Source organism: Eurytemora carolleeae, unplaced genomic scaffold (assembly GCF_000591075.1).
Source record: "Eurytemora carolleeae unplaced genomic scaffold, Eaff_2.0 scaffold801, whole genome shotgun sequence".
NCBI lineage: Eukaryota > Metazoa > Arthropoda > Copepoda > Calanoida > Temoridae > Eurytemora > Eurytemora carolleeae.
Genome location: NW_019396729.1, coordinates 2,257 through 24,014, shown reverse-complemented (window position 1 = coordinate 24,014; position 21,758 = coordinate 2,257). Strand labels below are relative to the sequence as shown.

Here is a 21,758-nt window from a genome sequence, read left to right as displayed (position 1 = left end):
TGGCAAGGGTCAAAATATTTAAAGCATAAAACATTGCTGATTCCTGCTCTGTGATGGGTGAATGATAATGAGCCTTATCACGGAACAGATAATCCTAAAATATTTTAAAATTATGAATTACATTAATTATACTACAAGTGATTTTACACACGTAAATATTATAAATAATCTTCCATTAATAGAATTAACGCCCTATTCACAACGATAACTTTTAACACTTTTTATTTTAAAGTGTGGTTTCTCTGTAAAAAAGAGTCACGATAAATGACGTGAACAGTTTCTTTAAATATAATGTTATTGCGGAGGTAAAGTCTAATTGTTATTTAAAATATTATTTTTTATTGTTATTATTATGTCTTTTATGTCTATTTTATTTCCAATTGTATTTTAAAATGTCAATAAAATAGACAATTCTTCAGATCTATATCTGTATCTTTTATATAATTGTCTGCGTATTCATCTATCTATATATCTTTCTATGGATATGGATATATATCTTTCTATGTATATATGTCTATGTATTTAAGTCTATGTATATATCAATCTAGTGTCTATGTATCCATATATCTAGTGCCTATGTATCCATCTATCTAGTGTCTATGCATCTATCTAGTGTCTATGTATCTATCTATCTAGTTTATATGTATCCATCTATCTAGTGTCTATGTATCCATCTATCTAGTGTCTATGTATCCATCTATGTATCTATAAATCTACTGTCTCACCCTGAACTAACGAGAGAGAGAAGCATTCGGTTTCTTTTATTTAAAATCTAACGTGTTTTCGTCTATAACTCAACAGTCTTTAGACTTAGAGATTTGTTTATTTTATACTTTTTCATTCAAAATGTATATGCCAACAAAATAATATTTTAGATAAAAGGCTATAAAATTATGTATAAGGGGTCATATTGTGATCGAAAGTCACAGTTTTCTGAAATATTGACAGAACCGTTAAATCCACGTGGTCTGTGTAGTGTGTATCCATCTATCTAGTGTCTATGTATCCATCTATCTAGTGTCTATGTATCCATCTATCTAGTGGCTATGTATCCATCTATCTAGTGTCTATGTATCCATCTATCTAGTGTCTATGTATATATCTATCTAGTGTCTGTATCTATCAATCTAGTGTCTGTATCTTTCTATCTAGTGTCTATGTATCTATCTATCTAGTGTCTATGTATCTATCTATCTAGTGTCTATGTATCTATCTATCTAGTGTCTATGTATCTATCTATCTAGTGTCTATGTATCCATCTATCTAGTGGCTATGCATCCATCTATCTAGTGTCTATCTATCTATCTATCTATCTAGTGTCTATGTATCTATCTATCTAGTGTCTATGTATCTATCTATCTAGTGTGGTGTCCCAATAAACAGAACTGTTAGTAAATATATAGGACATGGTGTCCCAATAAACAGAACTGTTAGTAAATATATAGAACAGGGTGTTCCAATAAACAGAACTGGTAGTAAATATATAGGACAGGGTGTCCCAATAAACACAACTGTTAGTAAATATATAGGACATGGTGTCCCAATAAACAGAACTGTTAGTAAATATATAGAACAGGGTGTTCCAATAAACAGAACTAGTAGTAAATATATAGGACAGGGTGTCCCAATAAAAATAACAGGTGAAAGACAGTATGATTGTCATCTTTGATCTTTGATAGCAATCTAAAAGCCAATGTTTGTCAAAAAAAATCCCAACATATGAGTTTTCAGTAGGTATTTTCACCACATTATAAAAGCTCTCAAATGGTTAATGGAATTGAGTTTTTGCCACAAACTCAAAAATTATAATTTCTATATCTTTGCAACCTTATAGCGTACATCTTTGAAATTTCAAACTAAGACTTTTTGATCTAACATAATGTATAATTGGAAATATTAAAGGTCTACAACTTCGGGTTGTTTTTTAGATATATGGAATAGAAAATCAGAGTTGTGACCAGAACTCAATTCCTTTATTTGACACTTTTTTGTCATAAAATGGCTTTCAAAGATGAAAGACGATTTTAAACTGTCATTTTTAGCGAAATACTTTGTACCGGGCCGAGGTGTAATATCTGCCTAAGAAAAGCACGTCAAACTAATGTAAATTTCATGTCAGATTGAAATGTAGTATGTTTTCAATTATAACTACTTTAATTGAATTTTTAATTATATAAAAGAATATATTTACTTTACTCATAGTTGTGCATAAAGTCAAAGTAAAGGCTCTACGTGGTCACAAAGTCGTATCAATGTTGTCGTATATATCTTACTTTCTCCTTCTAAATTCCAGTGAAAGGAGTAGAGGGTTTATTTACAGTTGATTATTTGGACAGCTGAGGAACTAGCTTTGTTGTTAACAATAATAAAGAATGTAAACAAATCTTGGAGTTATTTTCCCGCCCTGCAGTGATTGTTTATTAATTGAAATAACTCTGGAGCTGTTCTACTACGTCACAGTAAAAAGTAAACAAACAAACAAACTCTCTTTGATTTTACTAGAAGCTGCCTTTTGGTCATAATAAACTGCTAAAATTTCTTAAATTTAGGTTTTTGGACTCAATTAAATACTAATTTCCGTTTTAAAAGCAGCTGTTAGAATAATTTCAAGTGATCCTCCGTGCAAAGATGGCAATTCCCGATTTACAACGGTACCCTTGAAACCTTTGGCAGATCAAGATTGAATTAAATATCAATTGTTTTGTTTCTTTAAATTGTTTATTTTCTCTGCAAAAGTGACTTACACATTTCTTGTTTATAAGAACCAATGGCGAAACTCCCAGAAATTACCACTTTTCGAGTCAGAAAAAGACTATATTTCTTTTTGCGAGGAAGGTCTTTTGAAATTACGTAAACTATCCCTTTAAAAACGAAATTAGTCTTTAATTAAGTCGATATTTTTTACTGCTATAAAATGCGGTCAAAAGTAACATTGTGGTGAAGTCGAGCAGAACTTTGGAATTTAGTTTCCAGGGTACTTTTAATCCCGACTCCTGACCCTGGGATCAATTTTCATCTGATTTCTGAGATAACTATTCTCTCTTCATGATTCATCTATCCATTAGTAAATCTAGCCATCCATCCATTTCTTTATTAGTAATTTTTTGATTTGTAAATTTGGACCTACAAGTTACAACCCTCCATCCAAACCCTCTCTTCAACCGTCCTTCCAACCCTCCCCCAAACCCTCTGACAAACCCTTCCTCCAACCCTCCCTCCAAACCCCTTACAACCATCTCTCCAACCCTCCAAACACCTCCAACCCTCTCTCCAAACCTCCCTCTAACCCTCCAGTCCTCCCTCCAACCCAACCCTTATCCTACCCCTGGTTTCGAATGACCCTAGTAGTATACTGGACCTGTAAGAGAAGGCATACATCAAGATAAAGACCAAGAGTGTAAGATATCTTATCATATCAGTCTTCGTATACTAGTGTCTAGTGTCTAGTGTCTAGTGTCTAGTGTCTAGTGTCTAGTGTCTAGTGTCTAGTGTCTAGTGTCTAGTGTCTAGTGTCTAGTGTCCAGTGTCTAGTGTCAAGTGTCTATTGTCTAGTGTCTAGTGTCTAATGTCTAGTGTCTAGTGTCTAGTGTCTAGTGTCTAGTGTCTAGTGTCTAGTGTCTAGTGTCTAATGTCTAGTGTCTAATGTCTAGTGTCTATAGTGTCTAGTGTCTAGTGAATAGTGTCTAGTGTCTAGTGTTTAGTGTATAGTGTCTAGTGTTTAGTAACTAGTGTCTAGTGTCAAGTGTCAAGTGTCTAGTGTCTAGTGTCTAGTGGCTAGTGTCTAGTGTCTAGTGTCTAGTGTTTAGTGTTTAGTAACTAGTGTCTAGTGTCAAGTGTCAAGTGTCAAGTGTCAAGTGTCAAGTGTCAAGTGTCTAGTGTCTAGTGTCTAGTGTCTAGTGTCTAGTGTCTAGTGTCTAGTGTTTAGTGTCTAGTGTCTAGTGCTAGTGTATAGTGTCTAGTGTCAAGTGTCTAGTGTCTAGTGTTTAGTGGCTAGTGTCTAGTGTCTAGTGTCTAGTGTCTAGTGTTTAGTGTTTAGTAACTAGTGTCTAGTGTCGAGTGTCAAGTGTCAAGTGTCAAGTGTCAAGTGTCAAGTGTCTAGTGTCTAGTGTCTAGTGTCTAGTGTCTAGTGTCTAGTGTCTAGTGTCTAGTGTCAAGTGTCAAGTGTCTAGTGTCTAGTGTATAGTGACTAGTGTCTAATGTCTAGTGTCTAGTTTCTAGTTCAAGTGTCTTATATCTAGTGTCAATTTATACTTTCATTTCATTTGTTCTATCTAACTTTCCATATACATATCTATCTATCTATCTATCCATCCTGTTTTTTTCTATTATTTTGCAATAATAACTGTTTTAATGTTAGCGACGTGTCTAATGTTTTCTACGCATGTTAGGATGCGAATTAATTAAATCTTCTCTCTACATTAAGTCTATTTCTTATTTTTGGATCCTGCTCTAATACAATAAAAAGGCCTTGGTGAAATGCATGTTTTATAATCCTTGTGATCAATTTTAAAAGCTAATAGTTTTAGTTAATACAAATATAAAAATGGTTTTACTTTCTGAAAATTTTGTGCGTATTGCAGGCGTTATTTCAAGTGGCCCTCCATTTATTGAGTGACATGTCCCATTTGTTTTATATACAACGCCGCGAATTAGTTTGGTGGCCGCCAGGTGTCTCTGCTCTCGATGCTGTGAATGATTCCAGGTGGCGGGACACCTAGCGGAAAAACTCGTCGTTTGAAGTGCATTATAAAACAAATAAAACATATCATGAAATATCAACTTTAAACGAATGCGTCAAAAAATTATCGATGATTGTTGGTTGTAATATTTGAATGATTTGTTTGAAATTAAACAGATTTTTTATGATCCAAGTTCTATGTTGCAAAGTTCTGAATTTGTGTTAGCTACGTTCTTCCGTCAGAGTCAGTTTTAACAATTTTCTCATTATGGACGCAACAGACAGAAGCAAGATGAGTAGCAATCACCATCGATAATTTTTCGCCGTAAGCTTATACCCATTTTCATTCTTCGCGAACACTCCCTTTAATAATGCCCGATCCACAATGGTACCCTTAAATCCTTTATCTGATCAGTCGGTGGAAGATATTTTCGTTTTCTGGGTTTGAAAATGGTTAATTCTGATAATTAGCATTTTATCTGCTGTAGAAATGCACAAGTTACTTTTCTGTACAGTTACTTTTGTAGAGAACTCACAGCTTAGAACAATCATTTTTAAAAGTTATAATAATTGATATCAAATTTATACTTGATCAAACAAAACTTTTAAAGATGCCGTTGTGAATCAGACATGGATATGGCTTGGACTTTGGGTTTACCTTACCAAGTCATTTATATTTTTTGTAGCTCTATGCATATACATTATTATACTGCAACACGCTTCTAGCTAAAGTGTAAAAGGAGAAAGGGCAAAATATAGATTCATTTTTGTGGGAGAGCTTGCACATCTTGGTTCCCAGTCACACTTGTATACCGATTCCATTAGTACCTGAACCAATCAGGGTTAAGTCATGTGTTTGCTGTCTATTCTGAACCAATAGAATTTGTATGGCGGTAACATCTATCTTTCTTTCTATCTCATTATCCAATTAGAGTATTGAATCCTTCAATCGGCGCTATCAGTAAATGGAAATATTTATTTCTGCTGGTGCATATACATTGTATATACGTGTCTAAAATTGTCTAAACTTGTCTAAAAGTTGTCTATCCTAGGGTGGTCGGTATAAGGTCTTGTCTGATTGATTTGTCTGTTATTATCAAACCTTCTGCACTTAGCCCCCATCCTTCTATCTGTCTATCATACAAGTATTATATCTTTCTATCTAACCATCTATCTAACCATCTATCTTGTTTAACAAGAACAATTTCAAGAACTTTCTACCAAAATTAGAGGATACAGTGGACAGAACAAAAATATTTTTGATGACCATAACTATCTATCTATCTATCTACCTATCTATCTATATATCTATCTATTTATTTATTCATCTATCTATCTATCTATCTATCTATCTATCTATCTATCTATCTATCTATCTATCTATCTATCTATCTATCTATCTATCTATCTAATTAGAGAAGGATAAGATAAGGAATGAGGGCTACTGGAATACAAGGCGACATCTATCTATCTATCTATCTATCTATCTATCTATCTATCTATCTATCTATCTATCTATCTATCTATCTATCTATCTATCTATCTATCTATCTATCAATCTATCTATCTATCAGGATACCAGGATACCAGGATACCAGGATCCTTGGATACCAGCATACCAGGATACCAGGATACTAGGATACCAGGATACCAGGATACTAGGATACTAGGATACTGGGATACCAGGATACCTGGATACCAGAATACCAGGATACCGGGATACAAGGATACCAGTGAAAAACTAGCACCTTTATCACAGCTGTTAAATTTAAATTTCATTATTGTTAACGTCTTTTTTGTCCTTTTTATCGGCAGAATGATTTAATATGGCGTTTTTGCAAGGTGGGTTTAAACTTTAATTGGGTTTCAGATTTGCAAGATTATTTTAGTTTAATCCATTGTGATAAAAAGATGGCTAGATAGATAGATAATTAGATAAATAGATAGATGGATAGTTAGATAATAAACATGAATATAGAGATGAAAAAACATGAATATATAGATGAATAAAACTGAATATATAGAAAAACAAAAACAGATAGTTACGATAAATAAACAAATATATGGACTTCTTAAAAGAGTTTCTTTTAAAAACCCCAGTCTTGGAAATGAATAGTGAATAACTTAAAGGGTCTGTTTGTGCAATTCAAAGGGGCCCTCAATACAAAAATAGCAATGCCCGATTCACAACAGTACCCTTGAAACCTTTATTTGTTTAATAATTTGGGAAATATTGCCATTTTTCTAGGTTTAAAGGTGTTTAAATCTATTCATTCCTTTTCGTTTTCCTGGAGTAGAAATGCGCAAGTCAGTTTAGTAGAGAAACCACAATTAAAATAATGTCATCATTTCAAGAAAGTACGCTTACAGTTCTTTAATAAGATACGAAAGTTATTGAAGAATAAAAATATATAATTTTAAGCGCTGAATTTATCTAGGTTACTGGAATATTGCTAAACCTATTTTAAGATTTGAAATATCGCAAAACATGATTTTCAAGAATCCATAATAAGATTATAGGATTAAATCAATCGGTAGGCTGATGGAAGGGGAGGAGGGGGTGTAATAAAAACGTTAAACCTTTTAAAGGATAAATTTGGAGCAGAATTAGGGGGTTTCTTGTCCCGTAATACCTGAGAACCATGAATAATTGACCGTTTTCAGGGACCAAAATTAGAACCTTATGGCTTCTTTAGTAGCTTAATATGTTTTTTTAGGGTTAGCTCCTGTAATCAAGATTCAAAATTGCAAGTTTATCGTTATCAAAATAAATTTATTAAAAACCTAGTAAAATATGTTATTTTTATTAAAGTAAAAAATCAAATTTAATTTAGAAAATTTATTCAAATTGAAAAGTTCAAAAGCATTTATTTTTGGAAAAATAATTTTCGGGTTTTAAAGTTTTTAAGGCCTTCTCCACTCTCTAGCTATTTCTAACCTAAGCTGCACTGGAATTTGGAACGAACTTAATTCAGTTGCTGTAAAATAAAGATTTGATTATCTAAAATATGTTAAAATCTGTCTGGGAAATATAAAGATTACTCCTGGACCAAAATCTATAAAACGTGATAAAAGTTTACGAGCTCAATGGAACACCAGGATTAGAAAGAAAATTAAAGGGATTGTTAAACTATTTAAGAATACATATTTATAAACTATGAAATGATGAAAACTTAAAAAAATAATTTTCACGTATTAATTATATTATTAATTATATTATCAATTATAATATGAGTATACCTAAGCTGTTTAGGCTACTCTGATTTATCGTACTTTTCAGATTCGAAGCGTATTTGCTGAATTTGATCTGTTTAAAACTTTGATTTATATACCACATCATATATATATAAGTTTTGGTATAACGTTGACACAGTTTTACTATAAATGTTCAGTTTTCAGCCTAAACCCCCTTTCATTTTTCCTTAACAGTCCCTTTAATAGTCATATTACTACAAAAAAATACATGATCAATCCTTTTTTGTAAGTTTAGTTATTTATAAAAAAATATTGAGACTAGCTACGACTAGAAACTTCAGATCATTTGCAAAAGTTCCCAAAAACAGTTTATTTAATAAATGGCAAAATGTGAAAATTATAGAGAGAAGATAAAAAACCTAATGGAATGGCGACCAAAGATATCAAGAGGAAGGAATATTCAAAGAATTTGACCTAAAATTTGTTTAAACAGGTTACATACTAGGTTACTTTGATATCTGTCTATCTACCTTTCTATCTATCTATCTATCTATCTATCTATCTATCTATCTATCTATCTATCTATTTATCTATATATCTATCTATCTATCTATCTATCTATCTATCTATCTATCTATCTATATATCTATCTATCTATCTATCTATCTATCTATCTATCTATCTATCTATCTATCTAAGTAGAGTATATAATGTGATTAGAGAAGGATAAGATAAGGAATGAGGGCTACTGGAATACAAGGCGACTTCTGAACCTTCTATCTCTATATCTATTGAACTATCTATCTATATATCTATCTATCTATCTATCTATCAATCTATATATCTATCTATCTATCTATCTTTCAATCTATCTATCTATCTATCTATCTATCTATCTATCTATCTATCTATCTATCTATCTATCTATCTATCTATCTACTAAGTAGAGTATATAATGTGATTAGAGAAGGATAAGATAAGGAATGAGGGCTACTGGAATACAAGGCGACTTCTGAACCTTCTATCTCTATATCTATTGAACTATCTATCTATATATCTATCTATCTATCTATCTATCTATCTATCTATCTATCTATCTATCTATCTATCTATCTATCTATCTATCTATCTATCTATCTTTCTATCTTATGGATATAAAATGTACCCCCGCCCCTCTCCAAAAATAGCAAATTTTCTTTTCTGTTTTATCTAACAAGCATTAAAAATAGAGAGCTTAGAGGCTTTTATTTTGTATCTCCTTTACGTCAGAAAAATATTTCAAATTCTTCTAAGTTTAGTCCTAGAACCATATCTGATACGTTTATATTTTTTTACCACCATCGTTCATTATTTTTATTTACCTATCTTCTAATCTTTCATCACACTAATGTTTTTGCTTTTTAACTTATTTACTAATCTATGACAATTTATCCATTTATTTATTAATTTGTTCATTCGTCTAGAAATTAATTTACTGTTTTATTTGACTTACATCTGATGTCGAGAGCGCAAACACAGTTCCCCGCCAGGTGTAAACTCCTGAAAAATATAAAAAATATTAAATATCTCTATATCTTGTTAAACTTAAGTAAATTTCAAGTCAAATGTTTTGAATCATAACTCCTCTTGTAGACCTATTGAGAATAACAAAATGCTGTGAATTTAACAAATGTAGCTCCGGATAATTTGTTACTCTCATACTTTAAGTCCGCCCAATTGTGCCGAAATCTGTCAAATCTAAATGTGTTTGAACGTGTCTGAAGTGAGTCAAAAATTTGCCTTATTGGGCCTAAATCTGCATAATTGTGTCTAAATTTTCCGAATTGTGGCAAAATCTGCCTAAAAATATCGATATCTGCCTTATTGTGCTGAAATAGGCTTAATTGTGCCGAAATCTTCCTATTCGTGCCGTAATCTATCCTAATTGTGTCTAAATCTGCCTAACTGTGTCTAAATCTGTTTAATTGTGTCTGAATCTACCTAATTGTGTCTAAATCTGTTTTATTGTGTCTAAATCTACCTAATTGTGTCTAAATCTACCTAATTGTGTCTAAATCTACCTAATTGTGTCTAAATCTGCCTAATTGTGTCTAAATCTACCTAATTGTGTCTAAATCTGCTTAATTGTATTTCCCCTGATATTTGATGAGCCTCGTTGTATGACCTATTATTATGTTCCGATCTGAAAATCCTGAAATGCAGATAGAATGCAGCAAACTTCCTTAATTAAAATATGCATTGATTCCCCCCGGGACCCCCTCCCCCCGGTACGTATATTGGTGAAAACTTTAATCAGAACAACAGTCTTTTTCTATTATTTTTTTCAAATTTCAAACTGAGATTATTTGATCTAATAGAATTCATAGTTTGAAATATCTAAGGTCTACAGCATTGGTAATTGAAAAAAAATAGGAATAAGAAAATCAGAGTTTGTGGCAAAGATCCAAATCCTTCAGGTCTACTAACATGTACTTGACTGTCAAAACTCCTTTCTTGTACAAAAAGAATTTTTCCTATTTTATTGGTTTCAACATATTTAATTATCTAATGTTTATTGAAAAATTCATAAATTTCACATTTTAAAGGAAATATTCATAAAAGTAATTTTTGTTTTCACAAAAAAGTAGTACAGGGGGGGTGTATTTATTCTCTTCAAAATTCATGTTTTAACAGGGTTTAAGTCGCTGAATTTGGAAAAATAAATGAATTATACAGTAAATATTGTCAAAAAGGGCGAAACTTCCCTTTTCATGTTAATTTTTTATTTCTTATTCTGCTAGAGAATCGAGATTAGAAGCTGTTCTTGGTTTATTTCGTGGTGTTAGCAATTACTATTTATAATATAGTTTGAAGTATTTATACACCTCTTCATAGAGATTATAAATATGGAGCACCTAGCCTTGTTTTTATCTTTATATCTTTATTCACCAACCACGATTTCTATACCAAGGAACTAGTAGTAAATATATAGGTGCAGGGTGTCCCAATAAACAGAACTGGTAGTAAATATATAGGACAGTGTGTCCTAATAAACAGAACTGGTAGTAAATATATAGGACATGGTACCCCAATAAACCCAAGGAACTGGTAATAAATAGATAGGACAGGGTGTCCCAATAAACATTACCAAGTAACTGGTAGTAAATATAAAGGACAGGATGTCCCAATAAACAGAACTGGTAGTAAATATATAGGACAGTGTGTCCTAATAAAAATAACTGGTAGTAAATATATAGGACAGGGTGTCCCAATAAACAGAACTGGTAGTAAATATAAAGGACAGGGTGTCCCTATAAAAATAACTGTTAGTAAATATATAGAACAGGGTGTTCCAATAAACAGAACTGGTAGTAAATATATAGGACAGGGTGTCCCAATAAACAGAACTGTTAGTAAATATATAGGACATGGTGTCCCAATAAACAGAACTGTTAGTAAATATATAGAACAGGGTGTTCCAATAAACATTACCAAGTAACTGGTAGTAAATATAAAGCTATCTATTGTCTATGTATCTATCTATCTAGTGTCTATCTATCTATCTAGTGTCTATGTATCCATCTATCTATTGTCTATGTATCTATCTATCTATTGTCTATGTATCTATCTATCTAGTGTCTATGTATCTATCTATCTATTGTCTATGTATCTATCTATCTAGTGTCTATGTAGCTGTCTGTTTTAAGACTAGATGAGAAAGGATGATCTTGTAGCAGATATACTGCACACAAAGATTTAACAGATTAAACAGTATCTTGTTACAACCCCTTCATCTGTTCATCCTTAATCCTTCATCCTTCATCCTTCATCCTTCATCCTTCATCCTTCATCCTCCTCCCTTCATCCTTCATCCTTCATTCTTCATCCTTCATCCTTCTTCCTTCATATTTTATCCTTCAGCATTCATCCTTTATCATTCATTCTTCATCCTTCATCCTTCATCCTTCTTCCCATCATCCCTTGAACCCCCTTGAACCTCCCCTTCCTATAACATCATTTTATCCACTACCCAGTGCATTAATAATTTTCCCCTTGACCTACGATCATACTGCACCATATTCCCCCTCCCCCCCCCATTTAAAGCATAAAACATTGCTGATTCCTGCTCTGTGATGGGTGAATGATAATGAGCCTTATCACGGAAGAGATAGACTGTAGCGGGTGTCAATTGGAAATGGGGTGGAAGCCCTTATGTTCATGGATTTTTTAGTTCATTATTTTAGTTTGAAATCTGAAATGCTTTTGAAAATTATAAACAAATAAGCTACTTTTGGGTTTCAAGTAAAAACTATCGAAGTTATGAGGTGTCAAAATTGGGCCAATAATTTCGCATAAATTAAGTATTTTCCATGTGTTCTGATTAAAAATAAAAAGGTTTCAAATATTGTAAATAAGATTTAATTTTTAAAATTAGTTGTATTGATTTTATATTAAAACTTTTCTGAAGCTAATGGGTGTAAAAAATGCTTTATATATAATTAATCAAATTGGTTCTTTTCCCGTCCTGTAGCAAGCTAAAATAAATTTTGAGCAAATTATATAAATCAACACTACATTTTTCCTTATCTAGTGTGCCAGGTTTAATTTGCTCTAAGAGCATGTAAAAACAAACTTGCCCTAAAAGGTTTGGTGTATGAGCATGTCTTATCTAGCCTGCTGTAATAAAATTGCTCTAAGAGCATGTTTAAACGAACCTAATTGGCTAAGTTTGCTCAAATTGCTCTAAGAGCATATTTAAACTAACCTGCCCGGTTGAGTTTGCTCTAGGAGCACCAGCAGCATAGCTAAGATATTCTCCACAGCTTCTAAACAAAGAAAAAAAACTCTTTAAAAATTTGTTTTTTATCAAACTATCCCGTCACCAAATTTAACGAATGGAAACCAGGAACTGATTACTGCCGGTTAAAATTTGAATCACCGGCAAAAATCCTTCCTTAATCTTTAACTTTGAATCGGTTATTCAAAATTGAACCGGTAGAAGGTAGTTAAGCAACGAGATGTAGCTCAAATTCGGCTCCAGTATTACTTTATTTTGGTTTAAAGTTACTGAACTCTCAATTAACTGTTTTACTTGACTTTAAAGAGTTTAAGGAGACTGTTTATAAATGTTCACATTGGATTAAAGGGAATGTTCTCAAATTTGCATTCGGCTTTGAAGTGATCGCTACCAATTATGTATCTGACTTTACAGGAACAGTTCCCAAATGTTCACATGTTGTAAAGGGACTTTTTCCAATTTAAAGGGAACATTCCCAAATATTTACCTAGCTTACAGCTTGGCTTAAAGGGACTATTTCTAAATTTTAACCTAGCGCAAAGGGACCTTTCCCAAATCTTATCCTAGCTTAAAGGGACTATTTCTAAAATCCCAAATCATAACTTGGCCTAAAGGGACTTGTTCTAAATTTTAACCTGGCGAAAAGGGACTGTTCCCAAATCTTAACCAGCTTAAAGGGACTATTTCTAAATTTTAACCTGGATGGTGGTAGAAAGTTTCCTGCTGCAACTGCCATCCCTAGATACGAGTATTTATCCACAGGAGAATCCTTTCACCATAACAATCAGGTTTATTATCTTTTAGCAAAAATTTCCTAAGAATTACAGGATTATCCACAAAGGATGAGGCTAAAGAGCCGATCTTAAAATTCTACAATTTGACAATCTCAAGGTTAAAAAAAAGAAAAAAGTTTACAGTAAGGAAACATGCAGTAAAAATTCCGAACAGTCGTCTCTGAAGTCTCATCTTTTTCGGGAAATCTTATAAAGGGTGACCCAGAAAAAAGGATGAAAAGAATATTCGGTGACCGTGCAACATTTATTAAAAAGCTTGAGTTTTTATCCCATTTATCGCATTATTGTAGGACTTTTAACAGTTTTTCAGGGTCACACTAAAATTTAAAATAAGGCGTTTTATGGCCATTCAGGGGCTAAGTTTCAAATTTAACAAATGTTACCAACAAATCTTTGAAGAATAATCAAATGTGTTTTAATTTTACTTCCTTGTTAAAGAAAACAATTGCAAACCTAGTGTTAACTGTATCCTTCATATCAATATGCAAATGAATAATTTAGTTGTAAACAAAACATCTCGCTTAGCAGTTTAAAAACTTCTACTTTAGTTTACACTAAACCTTGTAAATAAAAAAGTGCATATATAAACAATGCATAAATGGATACTTTAAAAATTTGGTTTGCATTTGGTCATAAACTTGTAGTGACTTGCACCAACGCCTTGTCATACATGACTTTAGACCAAAGGGTAGTTGTCTTATTTCAATTTTTCTTTAAGAAACATTAAATAATTGTTTATATAATGTGACAAGGTTTTAACATTCACCTCATTTCGTTTTTCGTAAATAATTCCTTTAAAGGGACTGTAGACGTAATTTGAGGTTACCATGTCCGGTAGCAAACCTTTGTCCATTTGTAGAGCGAAATTTCCGATATATTCGAAAGGGTACCCTATGGTCATGGACTTTAAACTGTTTGACCCTTTAAACCTTTGCTTGATCCTTTAAACCTTTGTTTGACCCTTTAAACTTGTGTTTGACCCTTTAAACCTTTTTTGACCCTTTAAACCTTAGTTTGACCCTTTAAACCTTTGTTTGACCCTTTAAACTTTTGTTAGACCCTTTAAACCTTTTTTTGACCCTTTACACCTTTGTTTGACCCTTTAAACCTTTGTTTGACCCTTTAAACCTTTATCCTATCGAGAATGATCATCCAAAGGTTTAAAGGTAACTCTTGTTAGTCGATAAATAGCGGGTATCTTCAAATTTCGTCAACAGCCTCTTGAGGTTTCATTAGAATTCTTTAAAGTTCCCACGGCCATGACAGGGAGAAAATGTATTTTTATTCCAGATTCTATGAAAGATATAAGTCTGGTAAACCCATAAACCTGGGGTAGTTTTAGAGGAAACAGCACAAACACAGAGTAGAAAATAAATAGAGTGGAATAAACTCTAAAAAAGTGTAAAATCGCAAGTTTTTTATGTACTGTCAGTGCACACTGCAAACCAAAAAACGCGCACTCTGAAACAAAAATTAACAAGACTTTTGCCAAATACTCCTCTTAAACTAAGCTTTTTTAACAAATGAATCTTCACACTGAGAACTGCTTAAAAGGAAAAAGTTGGATTATATGGTCAACCCAAAGACAGACGGCTGGTGATACTTCAATGAAGACCCGGTCTCAACAACAGAAAGTTTTAGTTCCCCTCTAGTATGATTCTCTTCTCTGTGGGGATACGTGTACTGGTCTTAAATATAGGATTTGATGAGGAGCTGAGATACGGTTTATATATACACAATATCATATTTCTCTAAGCTTAGAGTTCAAAACCATTATTTCTCAAGTTTTGGAGGAAATTTTAGGTTTCTCATCTTGTATATCTTGACAGATTTCATTTTTTGGTAGATTTAAACCTGGTTCAAAACGGTTTCAGAAACTTTTAACAACATTTTTATCTTGTCGATCGTCGGACATTGTACAATTTTACATCAGTTATAACTTTTGAACTTAGAATTCATCTCCATCTATAAATGGAGACCTACGAATTAATTTGATTCCTCCTTGATATCATACCCTGCAAGTGTAATTGAGGAATTAAGAATTCATCTTCATATTCAAAAGGGCGACCATTGGAAATAAATATCGAGATCTAATTGTACATGTACACCAAATTGTACATAATATTTACCTGACAATACCCCCACTGTTCACGTGCTATAGTTGTACATGTACAGTACATTGTACATAATATTTACCTGACAATACCTTCACTGTTCATGTGCTCTAGTTGTACATGTACAGTACATTGTACATACTATTTACCTGACACTACCCCCCACTGTTCATGTGCTCTAGTTGTACATGTACAGTACATGGTACATAATATTTACCTGACAATGCCTCCACTGTTCAAGTGCTCTATAGTTGTACATGTACAGTACATTGTACATAATATTTACCTGACAAAACACCCACTGTTCATGTGCTCTAGTTGTACATGTACAGTAAATTGTACATAATATTTACCTGACAATACCCCCCACTGTTCATGTGCTCTAGTTGTACATGTACAGTACATGGTACATAATATTTACCTGACAATACCCCCACTGTTCATGTGCTCTAGTTGTATCTCTACCAGCACATGGCTCCCAGGTCTCCTCGTATCTAAACCAAACAAACAATTATTTTTTTTTTTTTTTTTACAACTTTCAAGTTGCATTTTTTCGCAGAACTGCTTTATTCTTAACAGAAGTAAATAAATAAATAATTTAAACCCCATTTTCTCTTTATCAGATATACGATTAGGAAGATTCTTAGAATTTCCTTTCTTGTCTATGCTGCAAAAATCCGCAGGTCACTTTAAAAGTGCCGCCATTAAAAATAATCAATATTTAGATTTTTTGAAAAAACAAGGCAAGATACTTCATCAGACAAAGATTTACAGGGTAACACTGTGAATCGAGCATGTTCCTCATTAAATTGGAAGGTCACAATTAAAATAAAAACAGTCCCTTTAAGTTGGGGAAAAGTTCCAAATTTATGATGTCAGATAGGAGTCTTAACGCCTTCCGGACTTTACACTTTATTCTCACATTTATTCTTAATTATTACTCGGTTTATCTTCTTAGCAGGGTGATACAGAGGGTCCCAGTAGTTTGGGCTGATTTGAGGATAGTCGGCCATTTTATTTAGTTTGGATTGGCGGTCATTTTGTTTGGTTTGGATTGGCGGCCATTTTTTTATTTGGATTGACGGGCATTTTGTTGGTTTGGTTTGGTTTAGTGTGCTGAATATTTATGCTCCATTTTGTATATTAAAGATCGTAATCTGAAGCTAAATATCATCTAAAAAAAATATTTTGCTGTAACTCTTTTTAACACAATTAATTACTTAGTTTTATCGTGATCGATCAAAAAAATAAATAAAAGGGAATAATGACTATACTAAAATTTACTTCTTTATCGTATTTCTATCTGTTCTCCAAACATTTTTTAATCGCATACTGTTGGTTATTAGGGCGGGATAGAAATATAAATGATTAATATTCGATTTATTATTATGATTTATCCTTGATTCATCAACTCAGAAAGTTAGTCGATCATAAAGTCACACAACGCCTTGTTTCTTTGTTTTACCTCACCAACTCACTTATTCTTTTTGTAGCCCCAACCATATACATTTTAAAATTTCAAAGCGCTTGTTTTTAGCTGAAGTTAAACAAATTAATTGGCAAAATGCTTCTCGATTCTTGCGTGAGAGCTTGCTTGGTTTGAGGTGACTGATAAATCGCTACAAACAATTTTCTAATACCTATGTTTGCGACCTGGTGGCGTAAACCTGTGATATTTTGATCTAACAGCATTTATATTTTGAAATATCAAAGTTTTAGGTTGCAAAGATATAAAAATTAGAGGTTTAAGGTGAGTTATCAGGCTCTTTTAAAAATATCACTTAAATTAAAAAATAAAACTTTTTTTACCCTAGGCTCTGGGTGAGTGTATAGCACAGTCCCTTTCCCCATGAGAAATCTACACCTCGTCTTTCATATCTGTGAGCGCAGACAATTACTTTCTTTCCTAAACAATATTCTAAAATTAGCAAAATAATTTACTAAAAATATTCTAAAATTAGGAAAATATTTTACTAAAAAATATTCTAAAATAAGCAAAATAATTTACTAAAAAAATTCTAAAATTAGCAAAATATTTTAATAAAAATATTCTAAAATTAGCAAAATAATTTATTAAAAATATTCTAAAATTAGCAAAATAATTTCCTAAAAATATTCTAAAATTAGGAAAATAATTTACTAAAAATATTCTAAGATTAGGAAAATAATTTACTAAAACTATTCTAAAATAAGCAAAATAATTTACTAAAAAAATTCTAAAATTAGCAAAATATTTTAAAATTAGCAAAATAATTTACTAAAAATATTCTAAAATTAGGAAAATAATTTACTAAAAAATATTCTAAGATTAGGAAAATAATTTACTAAAAATATTCTAAAATTAGCAAAATAATTTCCTAAACAATATTCTAAAATTAGGAAAATAATTTACTAAAAAACATTCTAAAATTAGCAAAATAATTTACTAAAAATATTCTAAAATTAGGAAAATATTTTACTAAAAAATATTCTAAAATAAGCAAAATAATTTACTACAAATATTCTAAAATTAGCAAAATATTTTAATAAAAATATTTTAAAATTAGCAAAATAATTTACTAAAAATATTCTAAAATTAGGAAAATAATTTACTAAAAAATATTCTAAAATTAGGAAAATAATTTCCTAAAAATATTTTAAAATTAGCAAAATAATTTCCTAAAAATATTTTAAAATTAGCAAAATAATTTCCTAAAAATATTCTAAAATTAGGAAAATAATTTACTAAAAAATATTCTAAATAAAATTAGCAAAATAATTTACTAAAAAATATTCTAAAATTAGCAAAATAATTTACTAAAAATATTCTAAAATTAGCAAAATAATTTACTAAAAATATTCTAAAATAAGCAAAATAATTTACTAAAAAATATTCTAAAATTAGGAAAGTAATTTCCTAAAAATATTTTAAAATTAGCAAAATAATTTACTAAAAAAAACTAACACACTGTGGAGGCAACTTCACTTTTATAATCCTAATATCTTTGGAATCTGATGGTGTAAAACTTTAACATTTTTAACTTTGTTTATCGTAGTTCATAGTTTAAAATGTCAAAGGTGCACAATATCATGTTTCATGTATAATAATATATAGCAGTAATCCCAGTGTGTTTGTTTGATTGAACGATCATAACTCAGGAACCCCTTAACCGATTTTATCAAATTTTGTGGAACTCTGTAGAACCACCGGAATATTCTCTCAGTTAAATTTGAAAAGGTTGACTCTTATAAAGAAAACTTTATTTTCAGGCAGAGCTGGGTTTCCAAGTCAATATTGTTTTTGGTAGGTTATATAGTCTGAATACCTGGTCCTTGAGAATTGACTGCTACTCCTAACCATTGTCCATCCCTTTTCTCATCATATCTAAGTAATAATAATAATAATAATAATAATAATAATAATAGTAATAATAGTAATAATAATAGTATTAATAATACCTGGGAGGGTTTTCATACCCTGGAACAACACTGCGTAGAGGTTTACAATCTCCAGAACTTTGAGTTAAAGGACAGGACCAAAGGAGACCAGATCTAGATAGATAGATAGATAGATAGATAGAAATATTTGTGAGTCTGCATATTGCATGCCGAGAAGATAAATTTTATCTGAATAAGCTGTGTACTTTAATTATCTTCAGGTTACGGTATTAAGAGGTTGTCAACTTCATTTCAAGTAATCCTCCATTTGAAGATGTTAATGCCTGATTCACAACGGTACCCTACAAAATCTGCATATCAGCAAAATGAGGAAGTTATCACTGTTTCTCTATCTGTAGTTGATATCCCTGTTTTCTATCTGAAGTTGATATCTCTGTTTTGCTATCTGAAGTTGATATCCCTGTTTTCTATCTGAAGTTGATATCCCTGTTTTCTATCTGAAGTTGATATTCCTGTTTTCTATCTGAAGTTGATATCCCTGTTTTCTATCTGAAGTTGATATCTCCGTTTTCTAACTGAAGTTGATATCTCTGTTTTCTATTTGAAGTTGATATCCCTGTTTTATATCTGAAGTTGATATCCCTGTTTTCTATCTGAAGTTGATATCCCTGTTTTCTATCTGAAGTTGATATCTCTGTTTTCTATCTGAATGTGTTTTCTCTATCAAAGTGACTTGCAGATTTAAAAAAGAAGTAAATTATCAACATTTGTAAGATAAAGAAACGAAGATATCTTCCTCATTGATGCTCAGATAAGTGTGGGAAAAGGATACCGTTGTGAATTTAAATGGTGGGTCTTTTAAAATTACGCCCACAATCCCTTTAAACTCTTTATTTGTCATTTATTGACTTTCTTCAAGTGTTAGAATCTGTCAACTAAAGTTGTTTGTGTTTGGTTTTTCAAAATCTAATTAAAGTCCGAAAGTCTATATTTGTGTTTACATGTTTGTCAAGAAAAGGGAGTGAAATGTCTAGTTGTTTAATTTTATATTGGTCCGAACTTTATGGTTGTTAAATTTATCTCAAACTTTCAAAGTTATAAAATGCCAATCGTAAAACTGTTAAAAAGTCTAACTGTCTAATTGTCTAATAGTGTAAATGTCCAAATGCATAAATGTCTAACTTTTGAATTGTGTATCTCTAATAATATTCTCTTTATGTCTCCTAAGCAGTCTCATTGTATAAATGCATCATTGTCTAATATTCTAATATTTGAAATTGATTAACTTTCAAAATATCTGTATAACAACTTTACTATCCAACTGTCAAAATGTATATTTGTCTACGAATTTGCATATATATGTTTGTCGGATCAGTAATTGTGTTAAATGATAGATATTAAATTATGAATAAACCTGATTCATGCATATCATGTGTTTCATGCCTAAAACAAGCACTAATCTTATTAAAAAATCTTTTGTCGGTTTCCTAATATGCATTGCAAATACATGATATAAAATAACAATTTTTATAGGTACATAAGTATAATTAAATATTAATTACTTATACAGGGTATTCAAAAAAAGGAATATTTTGCACAAATTCAAACACTCTTTTAAAGTTATCTCATTTTTGACAAACATGTATTAAAATTTAATAATTTTATTTTTTGAGAGGCAATTCAGAGACCCTTTAAAAAATCTGTGAAACAATTTTACTCAAAATTAGATGAGTAGAAAAACAAAAGTGTGTTAATATTTTATTTCTAAAATACCTCAGAATCTGAAACACTAAACAGATCAGATGAGTATATTTGGAGATAATACGCGAAATTAAATTTAGAAACTCCGCAATTTTAGTTTTGAAAAAAAATCATTTGATAATTTTTGTTCTTTCTAAATTCGTATTATAGAATGAATTTTTGTGTTAGGCAAAAATGTCTAAATCAGAATAACAAGAAAAAGCTCAGAAAAGAGTGAATTATGAAAATATGTTGATTGTGAATTTTCTGAATTTGATTTAGCGCATTTTCTCCAAACCTACTGATCTGATCTGTTAAAGATTTTAAGATGTGATAGAAATAATATGTTTCCGCATTTTTGTTTTTCTAATTTTGAGTTAAAAGATAGTTTCGCGGATTTTTTAAGGGTCTTTCAGAAAATTTAAATTCAAAAAAATTGAAAAAATTTATACATATTTGTCAAAAATCAGATAAACAAAAAAAGTGCTTTAAAATATGCAGCTCTCACTATTCACCCTATTTTGACTCACTCCGTAGGTTTAATTAATATTTCAAAATTGCAAAGAAGAAACGATAACAAACATTTATCAAAAAAGTTTGAGGATTTTTAAAAAAAAATTCGTGGATTTTCAAAATTTTACTAACTTTGTTAAGGCTAATTTTTAAACTTTTATAAACTTTCATAAACCTTCACTTAATTCATGTGAGGTAAAATTTGTGTCCGATCAGTTCAGCCGTTTTGACGTTTATTGGATACAAACAAACAGACAAGCAAAGTATATTTAAAATGATAAAAATCAAAAATTTATTATAGCGTAACAACAAACGCCGTAGGAGTAATATAATTTAATCTAATAAATAGAATTGATGCAGATTTTTTTAGCAAATAATGGCGATAATTTAGCTACGCTCGGTTTGATCACAAACTAGTTTAAATAACTACTTTATTTACTTGACTAAAAAACTATATAAATTTACTTTGAAAAATCATATATCTTGAAACTAGGTGACGTGGCAGGAAATTCAAGAGAAGCCTGCCGCGTTCAAATATCCGGCTTCAGGTTGGATCGTCTTCCGCCACA

The 21,758-nt window shown here is 31.2% G+C and overlaps 1 protein-coding gene across 1 annotated transcript in view; it reads right to left on the bottom strand.

Annotated features, from left to right (window-relative positions):
- The window catches only part of LOC111707885 (integrin alpha-PS1), a gene marked incomplete at its 5' end in the record, with an annotated part of 46,034 nt that overhangs the window by 23,463 nt on the left and 813 nt on the right, over positions 1-21,758 (bottom strand). The window contains 7 exons of the mRNA XM_023481068.1: positions 12,618-12,678; positions 13,349-13,419; positions 15,980-16,052; positions 17,368-17,464; positions 18,864-18,922; positions 18,997-19,089; positions 20,710-20,725. Coding sequence (XP_023336836.1) covers positions 12,618-12,678; positions 13,349-13,419; positions 15,980-16,052; positions 17,368-17,464; positions 18,864-18,922; positions 18,997-19,089; positions 20,710-20,725 — 470 coding nt within the window. The remainder of the gene's footprint in view (positions 1-12,617; positions 12,679-13,348; positions 13,420-15,979; positions 16,053-17,367; positions 17,465-18,863; positions 18,923-18,996; positions 19,090-20,709; positions 20,726-21,758) is intronic.